At 30.9% G+C, this 19,826-nt stretch overlaps 1 protein-coding gene across 1 annotated transcript in view; it reads right to left on the bottom strand.

The window, feature by feature from the left end:
• The window catches only part of f (espin protein forked), a 200,261-nt gene that overhangs the window by 68,527 nt on the left and 111,908 nt on the right, over positions 1-19,826 (bottom strand). Inside the window, exon 3 of the mRNA XM_075382154.1 lies at positions 10,358-10,541. Coding sequence (XP_075238269.1) covers positions 10,358-10,541 — 184 coding nt within the window. The remainder of the gene's footprint in view (positions 1-10,357; positions 10,542-19,826) is intronic.

Below are 19,826 nucleotides of genomic sequence, written 5' to 3'. Positions count from 1 at the left end.
TTAAATGCAATATCGAATATTTATTTTCAATTATATTATATCTATTTTTTACATTATATTTTTGTCATAGAGAGAGCTAAGGTTCTCTGCGAATATTTAGGAAAAAATTTCTTTATCCTAAAGAAACAAAGATTTAACACAAAAAACTAAAATACATCTTTAAATTATTTATATATACAATGCAATATTTCATTAAAAAAATCGGTCACTTAGTTAAGTAGAAAAACTTACAACGGGACCTCCAGAGAAACTTCCTTTAAAAAAAAACCCATTGAAACCGATCTAAAAGACAATCATACAAAAAAAAATCTGAATTGGGCACCACATGACTTCTTTGAACGTAATTTAAAAATTAAATTACATATACAAATTTTTTTTAAATGAAAACTACAAAAAAATTTTGTTTCATCGGTAACTTCTGATATTTTTTCATATATATATATATATATATGTCGGAGAGGCGAGGAGATTTGTCAGGGATTCAACGTTTTGTGTTTCACTCATTTTTATTATTACAAGTGGAGAATATATAAGATTATAATAAAGTTCAATTAATAAAAATGAGTAGATAACTCGTACAATGAAATAATTACAAATGATAATTATCACTTATCAATAACTCAGTAGTACACGAATTATAATATAAGATTAATTTAATTTAGAATTCAAATAATATTAAAACAACTTGCGATAGACCGAGGCTCAGGGAAATAACGAATTCGCGATCACCAGGACGTCTGTTCGATCTGGGTTCCAAAGCAAGACTGCCTTTTCTCAATATTCTCAAATAATATGCCTACTGCATATTTCCTTTTCCTTATTAATTTTATGATACCCCTATCGTCCTGGGATCCCGACTACGTTGACAACCGTGTGCCTACCTAGGCCTAAGCCTACCGCAATAAAACAATTTAAACCTTATTTTACAAAATATTACAAGTAATAGTACATTTCTTAAAACTACTAAAAATACAGATATTCTAAAGAATATTCTCATCGTTTTGTCGGAAGATACTCCACTGTACTTTATTCTCCGACACGGCCATTCTGACAATCACACGCCCTCGGGTGTATCTAAAACATTGAGTTACAGTGGTATTTTAATTTTTGTTTTCAACTGACCTCGGTCATTATAAAGCATTTTACAATAGCTAAAGTACAAAAGATAGATTCAGAAGTCCTCTCGAGTAACAGAAATCCATTAATTATTCATTATCCTAAATAGTCATCGTACAGTACTCAAGAGATCGAAAAGCCATCAATCATTATTCCTTATCATTTAACTGTCAAATAAGATTTTATTTCCTCCACCAATAGACCTCTGCACTATCTCTAGGCTACCCTGTATGCCACATACAGTATCATACATATTCTGTAGTTGCCACAACTACCTGCCCGACACATCATCAGGTGCCCATCGCGCCCTGATCAAACTAACATTAGCCACTAATTTAGTTTGCAGTTACGACTACACACTGATGCATGTGCGAAAAATAAGAATGCCAGTTCCACGACCTGCTGCCAGCCATTAGTGCATTGCGTCATTGGTGGTCTCTTTTTAAACCATAGTCCCTGTTTCAGGACCAACATCAACAGTCTCCTCGGCACAACTTTCATTGTCCGAGGAAACATCCAACTCATTAGGAATATAATTCTCAGGCATTTCTCTCAACTTATCATGACTATACTTATAACTTCTACTACTACTTAAAGATTTTAGTGTGTACCTGTCGTTATCAAGTAATTCTGTTACTACGAATAGACCTCTAAATTTCCTATCCAGTTTCGTTTGATTACGTTCTTCGTTCTTAATCAAAACGTGATCTCCTATTTTAAACTTATTAACCTTCGCTTTATTTTTATCAAATCTAATCTTCTCATAATTAGCATTTTCCTCTATACTTTCAATCGCTCGTTGTCTTACATTAGAGATATCAATTTCATTTTCGTTGTCATCAACTAACAACCTGTAAGGTCTTGCCTTCTTACCAATTAATAATTCTAACGCACTAGATTTGGTAATACGATTCGCGGTTGAGTTTAAAGCTAGCTGAACTTCACCAATGGCGTCTTGCCATGGACGATTATTAGACTCAACAGCAGTGAACATATTTTTTAACGTACTCATTACACGCTCTACTTGACCATTTGCCCTACTAGTACCTGTAGCTATTAAATGTAAATTAATATTTAAAGATTTACAAAAGTCTTTAAAATCTCTCCCAGTAAAACATCGACCTTGATCGGCAATCACACGAGCGGGAACTCCCAATATAAATATTGAAGCCTTTAAAGCTTTAATAACACTATTACAGTCAATTTTTCTGGTGTGATGTAAATAAACATATTTGGTAAAACCATCTATAATAACAATAATGTATTCTTTAGTATTATTTTTACCGCTCAATTTACCTGTAATATCTATATGCACAGTATGCCAAGGTATGCGGGTCTTAGGGATGGGATGTAATTCAGCTTGAATTTTACCTGACTGAGCTTTAGAGAGTTTACAAGTAATACAATTGTCAACAAATTTACGTACGTATTTAGACATACCTTCAAACCAGTAATACTCATAAACCTTATCGAGTGTTTTATCCCAACCTAAGTGCATAACAGACTCATGTACATGGTTAATGACGGACCACCGAAATGCTCTGGGTACAATCGGCAAACAAAGGGTTTCGCCTTTTCTCTGTATTTTCCGGTATAGCGTACCGGCTTTAATTTCATAAGATTTTAAGAGATCTTCCGATAGCTCATCGCTTTGCAATTTGGTGACTATTTCCGAAATTTCCGAGTCACGCTGTTGTTCAGCAAGAAGCCAATCAACCGATAGTTCCGCGAGGTTAACGCGTTTCTCTTCAATTTTATTAACCTGTTTTGGTAAATCGGACAAAGGGTTTCGAGAGAAGAAATCCGCGTGCGACATACGTTTGCCTTCTCTATAAACTATATCGAACTGAAAAGCCTGTAAATAAGCCCACCACCACCTATGGACTCTATCATTAAGATCAATCTTATTTTGAGAAGATTTCAATGAATTACAAACAGTTACAACAGTAAATTGTCGTCCATGCAAGTAATGCCGAAAATGTTTAATAGATTTAACAACGGCCATAGTTTCGAGTTCGTAAGAATGATACCTGGACTCGGCTGGGCTTGTCCTTTTACTAAAGTATTCAATAACTTTATTTTTACCGTCTACTTTATGCATGAGTATTGCTCCGTACCCATCGGAACTAGCATCGGTATGCAGTTCTATAGGATAATCCGGGTCAAAGATAATTAAGACGGGTTCGTTGGTCAAAGTATGAATTACTTTTTGTCGGGCGTTTTCATGTGTCTCAGTCCACTCAATATATTTTTTACCTGAGGTAAGAGCATATAATGGTTTCATGATTTGTGAAAACTTAGGGACAAACCGTCGGAAATAAGATGCAAGGCCAATAAACTGTCTAAGCTGAGTAACGGTCCTTGGAGCGGGTAACATTGTTAAAGAGTTTATTTTACGAGGGTTTGGACGAACTTGTCCTTCTTGAATCTCATACCCAAGGTATGAAACAGATGTTTTGAGAAAAGAACATTTTGAAAAATTAAATGAGAATCCCGCATCTATAAGAATTTTTAATACCACTCGAAGTCTTTCAAACGCTTCTTCTATCGTATCTGCAATTATCAGTACATCGTCTAGATAAACTACAACGAAAGTGTACGCGAGCTCACCCAATGCCTTTAAAATTGCTCTTTGAAAAACCGAAGGAGCATTTTTCAAGCCGAATGGCATTGTTAAAAATTCAAATTGACCATCGGGAGTAACAAATGCCGTACGTTCTATAGATTCCGAATGTATAGGAATTTGATGGAAACCACTGGCCATATCTAAACTAATGTAGAATTTAGCCTTTCTAAGTCTCGGTATTTGATCTAAAATAAGTGGCAAAGGAAATTTGTCTGCAACTGTATTTTTATTTAATTCACAATAATCGACACATAAACGATCCGATCCGTCTTTTTTCTTGACTAGTAAGATAGGACTAGCAAACGGTGAATTGCTAGGACGAAAAACATTAGCTTCAAGTAACTCATTTATTCTTTCTCTAACTATTTGTCTCTCTTCTACACTAAGTCTATATGGTCTTCTCTGTACCGTAACGTTTGTATCTATTAAACGTATGTCATGTTCACCACTGTTGACGCGAGTACGAGGAAAACCCGTAATAAAAGAACTTTCATACTCTTTTAAGATTGAAACTAATCTTATTTTATCATTTTTATCAACATCTGTATCAACATTATCAAAATTTATAATTTCGAATTTACTACATTCATTTACTACTTTAGATTTACAGATTTTAAAATTATTTTGAGAAATATTTACTTCAAAACCCAAGCTCAAAATTTCTCGACCAATTAAAATATTATAACTCAAATATTCATCTGGGACAACGTGAAAAATAATCTCTAATGTAAACAAATCCATAATTACAATAGATAAAATTTGCATGCTACAATTTACTACAACATTTCCGATGCCTTTCAAAATTATTAATTCATTAATTCTACGTCCAGAAAACTTAATCGCTATCGATTCCTTTATTAATGAGCATTCCGCTCCTGAATCAAAACAATATGGAAACGACTCACCAAGATGGTTTAGAATACCAGTAGGAGCTGCAACTGTGCAAAGATTCACACGGCGTTCGACGCTACCATTCTCCTTGTTGTTCCCTGGACCGCTACGGCTGCTACCTGGAGCCGTACAGTTTGGCGCAATATGACCAGCTACCCCACATTTGAAACACGTCACATTGCGCGATGAAGAGGATGATTCTTTGGAGCCACGATGGTTACTGCTTTGCTCCGCTTGCTTCTTCTTAAGTTTAGGACACTCAAACTTTTTGTGACCTATTTCCCCACAGAAATGGCACTTCCCTGAAGCTGCTGGCTTAAAACGCTTCAAATCGGATGCAGATGAGTTATCTGAAGCTGATATTGGTCTTTTTCGGGTGTAGGAAAAGCCTCGCATTTCGCTCAAAAATTCGGCTTCCGTTTTGATGTCGCTAGTTAATACTACGCGCTCCACTCGATTATCAATATGGGTCAATCGCGCAAGCACAACCGCATTAACTATTTCGTCAACTGTTAAAGACCTCCAGCGGGCCTTTAGCGATGATCGAAGTCGAATGCCAAAGGCGCCGACACTTTCATCCTTGGTTGGTGCCTCCTGATGAATTTTCAGCACAACCGCTGTCGCAGTTTCTTGTCCCCCGAAGCGTGACACAAAAAGTTCTTTTAATTGAGGCCACTGTATACCCGGAATTGCCACTTGGGATAGCCACTGAGCTGCTGAACCTTCCAAAGCTTTGCTAAGCGCAGATATCAATTCACTGCCTTGAAGAGGATTTTCTAATAGACACAGTTCTGCTGCAGAGCACCAAGCAACAGAATCCGATCCCGCACTCTCTGGATTAAATCGTGGTAACGCAACACTTTTCTTTGTCGATAATGGCTTTTGCATACAACACTTCATAAACTCAAACAATGTATTCCACTGATCAGGTGATGGACCAGATGGAGACGATCCCACTTCTGATGTCGGAGAGGCGAGGAGATTTGTCAGGGATTCAACGTTTTGTGTTTCACTCATTTTTATTATTACAAGTGGAGAATATATAAGATTATAATAAAGTTCAATTAATAAAAATGAGTAGATAACTCGTACAATGAAATAATTACAAATGATAATTATCACTTATCAATAACTCAGTAGTACACGAATTATAATATAAGATTAATTTAATTTAGAATTCAAATAATATTAAAACAACTTGCGATAGACCGAGGCTCAGGGAAATAACGAATTCGCGATCACCAGGACGTCTGTTCGATCTGGGTTCCAAAGCAAGACTGCCTTTTCTCAATATTCTCAAATAATATGCCTACTGCATATTTCCTTTTCCTTATTAATTTTATGATACCCCTATCGTCCTGGGATCCCGACTACGTTGACAACCGTGTGCCTACCTAGGCCTAAGCCTACCGCAATAAAACAATTTAAACCTTATTTTACAAAATATTACAAGTAATAGTACATTTCTTAAAACTACTAAAAATACAGATATTCTAAAGAATATTCTCATCGTTTTGTCGGAAGATACTCCACTGTACTTTATTCTCCGACATATATATATATATATATATATATTTTTTTTTTATTGTTATTATTGAATTATTATTTATCGTAAAACTTTTCTTGCAATCAGAGGTTAATAATTATTAATAAATCAATGTATTTAAAATTAAAAAAAAGGAGATGATGTTTGATTCGAACCGATGTGCCTTCCTCTTGATCCAAATATTTCATTAGTTTAAATTTTATTTGGCTGTAATTGTGGAACCAATGAAAATAAGAGCCACTTATTATAAATCGTTGAAAAGCTCCAATGAGGGCTTATTACAACAGTTAAGAAAACGTCCAAAATCCAAATGTTTCTGATTTTTGGCTTTTTTTGGTTTAGTCGATTGCAATCAACACGGGAGGTGCACAACTAGATGGTACAATAGTCCTAAATCCAAAATTTCAACATCCTACGACTAATCGTTTTTGAGTTATGCGAGATACATACGTACGTACATACATACATTCATACGTACAGATTCACACCGAAATTAGACAAAATGGATATTTACGTTGAAATCTGAAAACCGAAACTTTTCGCGATCACCATACTTCCTTTACTTCGTACAAGGAATTTAAAAAAAAAACAAAATCGGGTCGAAATTGAGAACATCCTGTTTTTTTAATTATTAATTTTTATTTATAGATTATTATTAATTTATATTAGATATTATAAAATTATAAATTTATTGTAAATTTTCTAAATTTTTGGTAATATTTAATTTTATGTGTGGTAATCCAACGTTCAACCTGTAATTAATATGTCGTCAATCTAAATCTGTATATGTGTCGTCAATTTAAATTTTCATTTGGATTGTCGTATTATAAGAGTAGTCAACAATATAAAAATAGGGAATCCTACATCATTCATAGCTTTGCTAGATATGGAAATTTAAAATCTCATGAAGTGTACTTCAGCTACTACAAATAGTCATTTTATCTAAGTTTAATGATTTGTCTAAGTTTCATTTTCTAAATTCAGTCTAATATAGAAAAAAAAATACTGTGTTGTAATAATCGTTTATTTTAATGTATTCTTTTAGTTATGATTTTCTAAACTATTATAAGGATTTCGATTGGAGCAGTTTTCTTACTAAAAGAATGAAATATTTTTTTGTGAAAAAATCCGAAGTAATCGGTTTCCTCATAGAATCATAAACAGTATGTTTCTTTATTATATTTAGGTTTTCCTCATAGCTTTCTGGATAACATATTTTACTAAAAACAACTGTAATGGGACGGAGCTTCTTTCATTTCATTTGAAAGTGGAGGTCAATAATTATTTAATCTTATTTTATTATTTATGAAATAATTCGATCATATATACGTATAATAAGCCCTCTCGCTTCTTAAAAAATAAAAAGCACAATTCTTCTAAAGAAAAAAAAAATAATAGTTTATAAAAGAAGTTCAACTTTTTCTATCGGAGTATAGGTCTAGTCGCAATATTCTTGTGCATGACCAGCATTTATATCAAAACATCTCTCTACTTTATGTATAAACTATTCTTAGAACTCAATAGATAGATATAAGCTAAAATGTGCCTTTTCAAACGCGTACATTGTATTTTAAACTGAAACGGCCTATCTGCTTTATTACTTGAGCTATTGTTAAGAGTACTAAACTGTTTCCATCCGACTACGTGAAATGTAGGTCTTCAACCTCAAGGCAAATAATCAGGTAAACGCAAATTAATCCGATAAATACTCAAATAAAAGCGCAAAACTTTAAGTACGTAACTTCTAGTAAAGTAAAAGAATACGTTTTTTACATCGGTGATAAGATGAGATGTAAATGCGTCGTGAGACTTTTTGTAAGATGTAAATTAAAATTATACAGCAGACTGAAATCTATAAAAAATGTTGCTAAGTACAACAAATAATAAATGGTATGTATTTAAAGAAAATGTAGAGAAAGTAGAACTACGGGCAAAAGGAATAAGATCATTTCTTCACGCTTAATGTAAAACCTTTTTATCAATCAGTTTCTAGAGATCGGTCAACAAAACAAGCTTCACGACAGGGCTGATACTAAATATGAAAATTAATGAAGTTAACATTATTTATTATTACATTTAATAATTGGTTATAAATTTTAAAAAAATCATACGTGGAATACATTTAGGATTCCAAATGCTACACTCATTTAGGTTCAATTACCTTGGTTATCTTTAATTCATAAAAAGAACATTCTGAAGGCCAAAAAATGATAAATCAAAGTATTATAAATATTTTATTTGAAATATTTTCTTAAAGTGCCCGATTTAGTAGATGCTGTTGAAATAAACTCCTATACGCTATTTAAACTACGATCGCGAATGTTCGGCTCCAATTTCAAAAATTATTCTCTTGATTAATTAGAACTTGTATATAAAATCGATTGTACAAAACTCGAACAGCTATTCACTTTTATATTTACTGTACGATTGAAGCCGAGCACCGTACGTTTTCTGGTAGAAACGGTTAATGTAGACTACAAACAGCTGCTAAAATAAATGAAAAAAATGAGATAACATTTCAACATAAAATTCAAAAAAATAAAAACAGTATCTTTCTCGAAAATGAAAAGAGATTTATCCTAGAAAAGTGTCGGTTTGACACCATTCCATTCACCTTAGAGGTGGAATGGAAGTGTCAAAGTTATTAATTCGGAAGGTTCTGGATTTCAATCTCAGTTTGATGTTTTTTACACAGTAAAAAATTCTCATCCAAATCAAAGGTAATTGTAATTATGTATCGGCCTGTAGTAGTCAGAGTAAATAAATAAATTGACAGTAAATAAATTATAATAATCTACTGAAAAAAAGTTGTGATTGTTTATTTGTAGAGAAGTGTTCTTGTAAATATAACCATTTTAGAGAAATAGTCAATAAAACGTGAATTTTTATCCATTCATTAATATTCTCGTAGCTTCAAACCGATTGATCGGATAAAAATCGAGTTAATTTATAGTTCCTTATTTTTTATTTAAAAATTCCTTGAATCACTAGGATACAAATCAAAATTTAAGTATTTAAATGATTAACAAACCTATAAATATAATCCGAAATTAAGTTTTTAAATCTAAATTAACTTTTTTTATAATGGTATATTTTTTCAAAACATGTTGTAGTTTTTTGATAAAATATGAATCTTGTGCTTTTTAAATTTTAAATTGGATACATTATTAACTTATTTATGTTGTTTATTAAATCAATATAATTAAAAAATTGAAAAATTAATTCCGTTGTAGCCACAAAGTTCACTAACTAAACGCCGCTCGTAGCGTCAGAACATGTCATATAATTACTTCCAGTCTGTTATTATACAGTTAATGGCGTATGACTGATATTTTCCTGCAAACAAATTTTATTCTGCCAACAAAACAATACTGTAAGTTATAATTATAATTTATAATATTAAATTATAAACCTTATTAACTTTTCTTTCTTAGGAGATTCTAAATGTATAAAGTATTGATTTTTTTAAGGCGCTGCAGTTTGTAGCAGTGTTTGACAGTATACCGATAATGACGTATGTGATTAGTACGATAGGGCATATAAAACAAAACGATACGATAAAATAGAAAAAAATTAAAGTTCGCAACTATTGATAATTGAAATTAAATTATTAAATGATAAATTTATATAACGCGCTATTTTAAAAATGTAGTTGTTTCAGCAGCTGAACAGCTGATTTTAAGTAACACAAATACTTATCATAAAAATATGAACTTATTTCGCATTATGCAAACGATCCATATTTTTTAAGTACTCCGGAAAAAGTCATACTTCTTAAGTAATCCGATTTTGATAAACGAACATTTACATTATTATTCCAAGGCTGAGAGCAGATTGTTACTGAAATCTTTGTAAGAACCATAAAATAGAACGAAACCGCCAGTTCAAATAGCATTTTAGCGTTGTCATTTTTTTTTCAAGTTATTATTAGATTTATTTACAAGAACATTGATATTTTTATTAATGACACATTATACTATATTCATAATGGAGGTGCATAAAAACTGGGCGTACACGCGTACCCGTACATCACCATCACTCTCTTTTCAAACCTACACACGGGTTGGATAGACACAATACTTTAAAAAATAAATAATGCTATTTCCCTAGACAAAAAACTTCTCACAAATTCATTCATAAGATCGTAACGTAAATAATATTACAAAATTGTTACATACCATCCACTTGAGACAGGAAAGGCAACCCATCTGCGCCGCGGCGTGCAAAGGAGCCATGCCATCCTTAGCTCGCACGTACAGTGACCCACCTGCTTCTAACACCAAGAATTTGAGAACATCCAGATGACCCTCTTGTGCTGCTAGATATACCGGTGTGACATCATTGTCCATTTGAGTATTTGCACTGTCAAAAAGAAAGATATTTAGCGTCACAAATGTTTTTTTATAATTTAAATTCTATCAGTTAGTTGTTAAACATTAGTTTGGGTCACCGAAAACTACTTAAAATTAAATTCAAAATTCAATAGCACTAATTAAATTGCGGTTACTCCGAATTTTTATGAATGTAAGTAATTTTCATGCCATTATAATGAATGTAATGCAGAAATTTTGTCGGTATGTAAGACATATCTAATAAAAGACAGGAAATATAAAAATTAATCTACGGGATTCAGTGCTTTAAGGACTAAATTTAATTAATGGAAAAAAATAATAAATAAAATTAGTCAGTATCACAAATAATGAATTTACAGCATTTTTTCCTCAATTGTGATCGTAAAAAACCTACAGAATCCATAAGAGACGCTACTAGTAAATCAGAGTTAGATGAGCAGATTTCAGAAATCATGCCGGTATTCTTTAAATGAGCTGAGTTAAAGCATTTTTAAGGGCAGAGATGATTTTTTAAAGGAGTGATTTGTTTTTTTCGGCTTGAATTTTACGACAATAATATTCTTTAGATAATAAAAGAATTCCAAACAATCACTCGTCACAAACATTTAGAAGAAAGATGCAGTAAAATCTCGAGCTACATTCAAGCGAGTGTATCACGCTAACGGCAACTTTTTTTTTTGATAAATGTAAAACGATCAGATAATCAGTCATTATCACAAACATTACGGAAAGCAATTGAAACGCGATTTATTTTTATTAACGTCCTTCAATCATAAACAAACAAATTATATCATTATTTCCATTCAGCCAGTAAGAAAAAAATTCGATTCGGTATACACCTTAAACATAAACAATATAAAGTTTGAAATTACAAATAATCATTAATGTTTAAGTAGTAAAGTTTTTCTCCTAAGTGGAACCGGTTTCAAATCCGACAAGTGGATCTATATACTGTACTAAAAAGTGTAAAACATTTCTAAACATGAAGTCATTTTTTCAGGCACTTCAATTCAACTTTTTTTATTAATTTTTTATAGATCTACATAAAAAAATTGTTTTCTATTTTATAACAAAAAATTTGAATTTATAATTAACAACTGCATTCGGTAAAATTACCTTCATTAGCCTTACGTTTAAATAAAAATATTTTTTAATTAAATAATCAACAAAAAAATAATATTTATTGTAAACAAATCATATTTTTCCCATGGTTTTATATGTATAGTTATTTATTTATTTTTACTTCATTTAATATAGTTTTATGAATATCGGCCCAGCGGTTCTCGAAATAATAGCAGACCACGCAGATAAAAATTGAAGATGTCTTTTTTTTGCACTAGCTTAAAAATTACAATTCTATTTAGTGAATATTATTTGTCGCCCCTGAAACGGTTTGTTAATTTATTGATATTTCTTTCCTTTTGGACATTCCCGACATAAAATCAGAGTTTGTTCGGTAGAATAATTCTCATTTGATTACATTAGTTTACTAATTAAAAATATTGTTATATTTGGAAAAAATTAGAAAAAATGCTAGGGGATAAAATATCCCACATAGTGGTTTAAACAAAGCAAAGCCGCGTCATGCCATCGCTGTAGTATACCAAGGTGTTTGATTACCTCTTAAATGCCACTTTTTATATCTTAAATATATGATTTTTAAACGGTTCTGCTTATGTAATGCGATAGAGATATGCTTTGTTTGGTATACTAATATCACTTATAAACATACGGAAATCTCATCTTTGAGAAACCCCTGCTCAGTGTCATGATTGGGGATTTCTCTATGAGGTTTAAACAAATTTTAGAATATTTATTAAAGTGAGCAATAAAGATAGAATTATCATAAAATGTAAGTTTTTAATGTATTTTTTTCATACTGATCTTAATAAAGACTATCTTTTTTGTAATATTTTTTTAATTTTATTATTATCTGCGTAACTATGCTAGGCGGTAAATTTTTATCTTATAAATATTGAGAAAAATGATAAAATATTTCTACTCTTTGCGTTGGTACAATACCTATAGTGTCTATTTAGCCACTAAAATAAAGACCGTTTAGAAAGGAATCACTCTCTGATCAAAAAAATTGGACTAACCAATGTTTGTTACTGAGAACACGATGAACGCGTGATAACTGATAATATATGATGAGACGTAAATGCGTATCTCCTACGAAGGGAAGAACTGAACACCTATAACTATAACTGTTGGCTGACAACACTTATCTAGTGCTATCCACCTAAATCAGTCATCTCCCTAATCAAATTAGAAAGGTTTTTATGACAGTTTTCTGGTAAATGCTGATTTAAGGCTTACATGTTTTTTTGCCACCAGAGTAATTATACTTGAATACCAGCAAGACTGTACACTTTAAATCCGGTCCAAAAGATACTTGAAATTCGGTCCTCTGTTACTTTCTTAACCGCTTATCGAGAAGATTCACTCTAATAACCGTTTTTACAAGAAAATTGAAATATTCTGGTTTTCACAAAAACCCCTTGATACCTATAACGTTTACTTTCATTCGCTTAATATCAATTTCTAGATAACAAATTTCAACAGTTATTCAACGCATAAAACATTATTTGTACAACGCTAACGGACACTTCACACTTCAGTATTATTATTGTACACTGCACACTTCAATATGAGCATCCGGGTCGGCTACACGTACTTAATAATACTTCATAATAGACTGGATCTTTAAAGGCACACGATACATCGCAAAAATACTACAGTTCTGAAGGGTTTTTTAATTCTTAATGTTTAAATATCAATCTAAATTTATTCTCACTTTTTCCATTGCATTCCTCGCGTAAAAATCATGCTTATTATTATTTCTCTTCTATGTGCAGGATAATTCAGTTTTAGACCAGAAAAATAAATTTGTTAAACGGCTAATTTGTAATGCGTACGTTATCCTCAGAAAATAGGTTATGTCACATAAAATAAATCTAACGAGTGGAAATAGTTCATTATATAATTTAAGCTAAACAATGAAATTTTGAATCCGTAACTTGACATGCATGTATTTAATATGTATTTCCTAATCATTTATTACTAACTTGAACAATAATCGATTTGAGGAAATCAATTAAGCTTCACAGGAAGTTTGAAATCAACAATTGCTAAAAAAAAATCATTACCTCATTAACAGTAACTTTCATATACATTCCAAGAATGTACTTTTATTTTTAGTAATTTGAAATAAACACTGAAAAAAAAATCAAAAAATTTTAATAGTTATAAAATATGTAAAGTGAATTTTTATTAATTCAACTCTTGTTTAATGTGTTCGTGGATTGTAAGTGTACAGGGAAATACTACGTGTAGAAAAACTGTATGTTAATTTAAAAAGTTGAAATCAACACCTTTCACTAATTATGTGCGATCCATTTAATTTTACTAATGTAATGTAATTGTATTACGTAAAATAAACACTAAGCCTCGTAAACTCACAAATAACAGTTTTATAAAAGTTTAATTTACTTCTACTCAAGGTTTTCTTATTTTCATACATTCAGTTTATTAACGCAATACATTTAATCATTATTTTCTATAACAATCGTATACGTAAATATAACAAACATATAAGTAAAATTAACTTGAAGTGTGTTTCTACAATAACAATTAAAAAAGAACATCTTCAAATAAAGAAATGTTTTAAAAAATCCTACGGCAAAATTTACAGTAAATAATTTTATTTAAGATTCTTTTAACGTGAGACTTTGTTCAGGAGTTATTGTTACTTAAAAGATTCAAGAGATTACATTCTTTGTTAAGTTACTTTTAATTTAAGAATTCACTTCAGTCTTTCAGTCTGTTTTCCTAATACAGTCTTCATGTATAAAAATTGTCTTTCCTACAGGAAAGAAATTTTTTTACATCTTCAGAATTTTTTATTACTGAATATAAGCAATATTATACAAATTCTTTTTTTCTATTTCGATTTCTTTTTTGGTCTAAAGTGATAATCAAAAACTTCTCTATGATATTTTAATGTATCTCAAGAAAAAAAGATTTTCATTCAATAAATGAATAAATATATATATATATATATATATATATATATATATATATATATATATATATATATATATCATAATACTAAAGTAATACTCATCATTTTGATGTATAATCTAAATTTTAAATAATTTCTAAAAGAAAAATATTAATAGTTTTAGCAAAAGATTAATAATTCCTACATTTACAGGAATTTCCTTGAAGTTAGTTAGATACGCGATAATTCACAACTTTATTAGAATACAAAGTTATTCGTTAAAAATCAGATATTATTCATACTATGTTCTTACACCTAAAAAAAAAAAAAAGTAATATTTACATTTATTTTTTTTATTTCACCTAATTTAAAAAATTTAGTTGATTTACATTTAATTATATTTTTGATAAACTAATTTAACAATACAGATTAATCATTACTGAACTATATATATATTTTTTAAATATACATAATATTGACGATTTTTTTTTATTCATTATTTATAGAAATTTATAACAGTTTTATTATTTTATGTTTCGTTTAATGCTGATTGAAAGTATGTCGTCCGAAGTGCTGATCCATCATCTAACAACCGTTCTCAATATATTTTTGCAACGTTGAGTAAATAGAGCTCATAGTGTAGTCGACATACTCTGAAACAACGCAGCAGTTTCTTATGGTGTAACTATTTTAGTGTCAAATGTCGACTTGTACTAGAGATGCTAAAGTTGTTTCATAATAAAAATATTTATTCCTTTACGATTATTTGCCTCAAAAAATAAATTGTACCTTAATCGTGTAAAATTTTTCGTTATTTGAAAAAAGCGATATCACTAAACTTTTTTCTAAATACAATTTTGGGTGGTTCTAAATTTTTTTCCAGTTTTCACTTAATAAAGCCTGATTTTCAAGAAGATTCCGCCTTCTCTTCAAAAAAATATGAAATAAAAATTTAAGATAACATCAACTAAAAATTATTGACTTGGTGGTAGAAAGAGAAGGTAAATTTCCATTACATCTCATGTTAAAATATGTGTTAAAAAAGGAACTTTTTGTTTACAGATTTATTTCCAACCGAACTATTATATTCGCTACGTTTTTTTTATGCATGATAATTACAATATAATAAAGTAATTACTTTTTTCAAACCTTCCTTTAGTTAATCATAGTTAACTCACAATACGGGGTGTCGTACAGCCTTCCCTGGAATCGTCGTCCGTCCGAACTTGTGCGAATGGGCGCCAATAATGAAGCACGGGGACTCTGTCGCCCTGGAGCGGTTAAGACCGAGTCTCGCGTGGGCCGCTTTTGGGTCGCTTCCGTTAGAGGCAGATATTGGAAAGACCGGTGGAGGCGACTTTCGGGTTGCCTCTGTTAGAGGCAGGCATAAAAAATACAGCGAATTATGGATCCCCTCAGCTCAAAGGCACCTCCCGGGGCTGAGTAATGCTTAATTGCGGGTCCGGCCCCGGGAGGGGATAAGTGAGATAGGAGGTTTAGTCGGTAGGGCAACGGCACATATACGCACTTTCATTAATATCTTGCGGAACCTGTAAGCGATTCCGCCCGCTGTCCGTAAACGGGGTTCCTCCGACTCACCACAACCAAAAAACTTTCACAACAATGTGTCTTAAACATTTATATTTTTAAAATATTTACGTGTACGAAATCTTAAATGAAAGTAATTTTAAATTCATTTATTGGAAATACCTATATTATATATTTTTTCTCACATTTTTCTATGTTCGTTCCGTACCAACAGATTGCTTTACAGAAATTATTAGGGGAATACTTTAAGAAGTGTCCTTGAACTCGTACTTTGATTTGACCTTGCTGGAGTTTAATGAATTCGTATGAGTATTTTACGGTAAACTATAATAATATTAGCGACAATAAATACTGCGGTGTACGTTGTTCCAGCTTTCTCGAAATCAGTAATAAAACAGGTCCGTTAGGAACAGGTTATTCTCGCGCAGCATTAAACCCCCAGTAGGTCATGGAAAGAGATCATCTATTTAACTGCTTTACAGTACTTCTTGTGATGTTCCGAGGCGACGCCAAAATTTATTTAACTCGATTATAAATTTAACTGAGAGTTCAACGTAAAACTAATAGATACTACTCGACTATTTTTTACTTATAATTTCCTCGTTGTACTTCTGTTTGAAGATCATTTACTGCCACTTTTTTTTTAGGTTAAGTTAGTTTGGGAAGGGATAAAATAAGAAAATATTAATACATTCTGTCGAGAGAAAAATATTATGATATTTTAGACCGCAGTTATAGATACAGTTACCATTAATTTACGTTATTTGGTTATAATTATTTACTTCTGAAGAGAGTAAACAAATCGCTTTAGCTTTATATATCAGTATTTTTTAATCCTTTATGTTTTCTGTAAGTGTTTTTAGGGCGTTTTCTGTTATTTTTCTTGGTGATAACCGATAAAAGTGCCCTGTTTAAAATAATCTTTTATTAACTTTTTTTTAGTAGGTAACAATACATTTTAATATAAGTGAAGACGACTATGTTAAGTATGTTAGATCTAATTTCTTTCCTTTGTCATTAAAGGGTTTAAAATTTTGATTTTTTTACGTAACAACGCTAAAACCAGCACACTGGAATTCCACGACTACACATTGCTCGGTGATATTATTTTTTATTCATTCGAAATTTTTGAATTTGAATACTAGGAAACCTTTAAAAAAATGTTTAATAAATATCGCATCCACCGTCAATGAAGAACGAACCAACTTAGAAGCAAACGTTCTTACTATTCGTACGTATTTTCAATGATGTACTACAAACGAGCGTATTCCATAGTATGTTACAAGAAGAAAAATATTAGTTTTGTGGGTTTATAGAAAAGCGATTAATTCTTCTCAGTTTGTTTCGTTCTATTCAAGAAATGTTTATTTCAAATTAAATTTAAACGGTAAAAAACAATCAATTTTTTGACGCTTTTAGTTTGCTTTCTACATGGCATTCATTTCATTTCATATGATTTCAAAGGAGAGGTGTAAGAGAGGGGAGTACAACACAGAAGAAATAATAAATGACCAGTTTCAATCGATTTGCTGATCGGTTTGAAGTCGTTGATGTAATATTACTATAAAACATCGGTAATTTTTTTAGCAATATATATAGTCTTAATATAAGTAGTTTTAATTATTAAAAAATTTATAAGATACGAAGAACTGAAGCCATACGTTGTCGTTCACGATATTCTGTTTAAGACAGATTTATTTTAATTAATTATAATGATAAAAAAGAGAATTAATTTAATTTCATCGTTCAGTATTTCTCAGAAGTAAAGAGTATAAAACACGATTTGGAGAAGTAGCTGTCGCTCTCCAACGTCGTCTGGAAAAAGTAATTTTTGATTGAAAAAATTAATAAAAATTTCATAAAGGAAATTTGAAATTAACATTGATCGACTCATTGGCTTAGTGAATTTTATTTGTGTTGGAATTTGTCCACTGGTTTATCATCTCTTATACCGATTTCATATAAGAGGAACTTCAGAAACCCGAAAATCTAACTTGAATCTTTCTATATCGGGGCTGTAATAACTTCTATTTAAAATTAAATAACAAGAGAGAATATGAAAAAATATATATATTTCATTCCATTTTTCTCTAGGAAAATAATTATATTCTTAGTTCTCTAAGAAATAAGAGTACAGTCTGCAAAATCGAAGGAGAAGAAGAAGAAGAAAATCACTGCCTCAACTATGCTTTGGTTTAAATGTTTACTCTGTATCACTTTAAGAATATTAATAAATACATCAAACCGACTGGATATATGCACATTGTATAAATCGTATCAGGAACGGATAGTTGTGCTATATCTTGGACAAAAAAAGGGACTGCTCTACCGTCTGCGTGAAAGGATGAAGCGAAAACTTAAGAAAACCTTGGTAAGAACAGCGGAAAAAACAAAAATCTAAAAATAAAAAACAGATCTAAAAATCTGATGTGGACATCACACGACTTCCCTGTACGTCTATTAAATGACATACACACATTTGTCTACAATCAAAGGATAATTATTAATAAATCAAGTTAAAAAAAGGAAAAGGAAACAAAGTCGGATTCGAACCGTGTGCCTTCCCCTTGTACGATCTAAATATTTCATTAATTAAACTTCTATATGCCTATGATCTGGAACCGATGAAAATAAGTACCGCTTTTTTTACGTCTGTAAAAAAATCCAAAAGACTTTTTAGATTTTGGGCTTTATTTTGGATTTTTTTGCAGCGTCACATACAGACGTCACGCCAAAATTAGTCAAAATGGATATTTCCGTTGAAATCTGAAAACCGAAATTTTTCGCGATCACAATACTTCTTTTACTTCGTACAAGGAAGTAAAAATCTGTACATAAAATAATATATATACCAAACAATAATGATTAACAAAAAACAGATATGAAAGAGTAGTAGATAAAATCAGCAGAATATAAAAAAACAATCTGGAAGATGTTTATAGAAACCGTTTGAGTGCATATTATTTTACACTTTTAAAAAGATGCACAAAATTCAGATTTTTCTTGTAAGCATTGCTCAATTACTGGTCAAATTAGTAATATCGGCTTAAACATTTTTTTTGCTTAAATTTAAATAAAATAGCCTTAAAGTTTTCTAAATGAATCGGTAATTTATTAAAATTACAAAGATGCATACTCTTTCTCGTAGGCGGAAGTATTGTGATGAGTTACACAGAAAATTCTTGACCGGTTTGATTAAGGAGGAAGTATTTACTTCTTAGGAACTTTCTTTTTTTTGAAAATTCAAATTTTTTTACTAAATACCAATCTACATGATACGAGTCTCAAAAAATGTTATAACAACCTATATTTATATCCTGATAACTTTTTCTCAGTCTCTTATCGAGTCCGAGAAAGATATAATGCTTATTTTTGACGGGAACATTATAAACCTAGCTTAAAATCGTATTCGATGATTGTTTTTTACCCCTGAATTTTTTACAAGTTTTAAGTGTTAATGATTTGTTATTGTAATAATACAAATTTGTACTTTTTTTATAATAATACGAATTTCGAATTAGGTAAACAATAATGTAAAATAATAAATATAGATAAAATTAAATAAATAACTTGCTGAATAAATGTCTAAATTGCACACCATAAGACCTCACCACATAATAAGATTGCATTTTTTTTATCGCACGGGTGAACTTAAGGAAATTTTTTAATGCGATTGCAATTCAAATGTAATTATAAAAAACATCTACATATTTTGCTGGTCCATGTCTTTAGACCTGTAAAATG

The sequence above is a fragment of the Lycorma delicatula genome, chromosome 1 (genome assembly GCF_047948215.1).
Source record: "Lycorma delicatula isolate Av1 chromosome 1, ASM4794821v1, whole genome shotgun sequence".
NCBI classification, from domain to species: Eukaryota; Metazoa; Arthropoda; class Insecta; order Hemiptera; family Fulgoridae; genus Lycorma; species Lycorma delicatula.
This window is presented reverse-complemented; position numbering and strand designations above follow the sequence as displayed.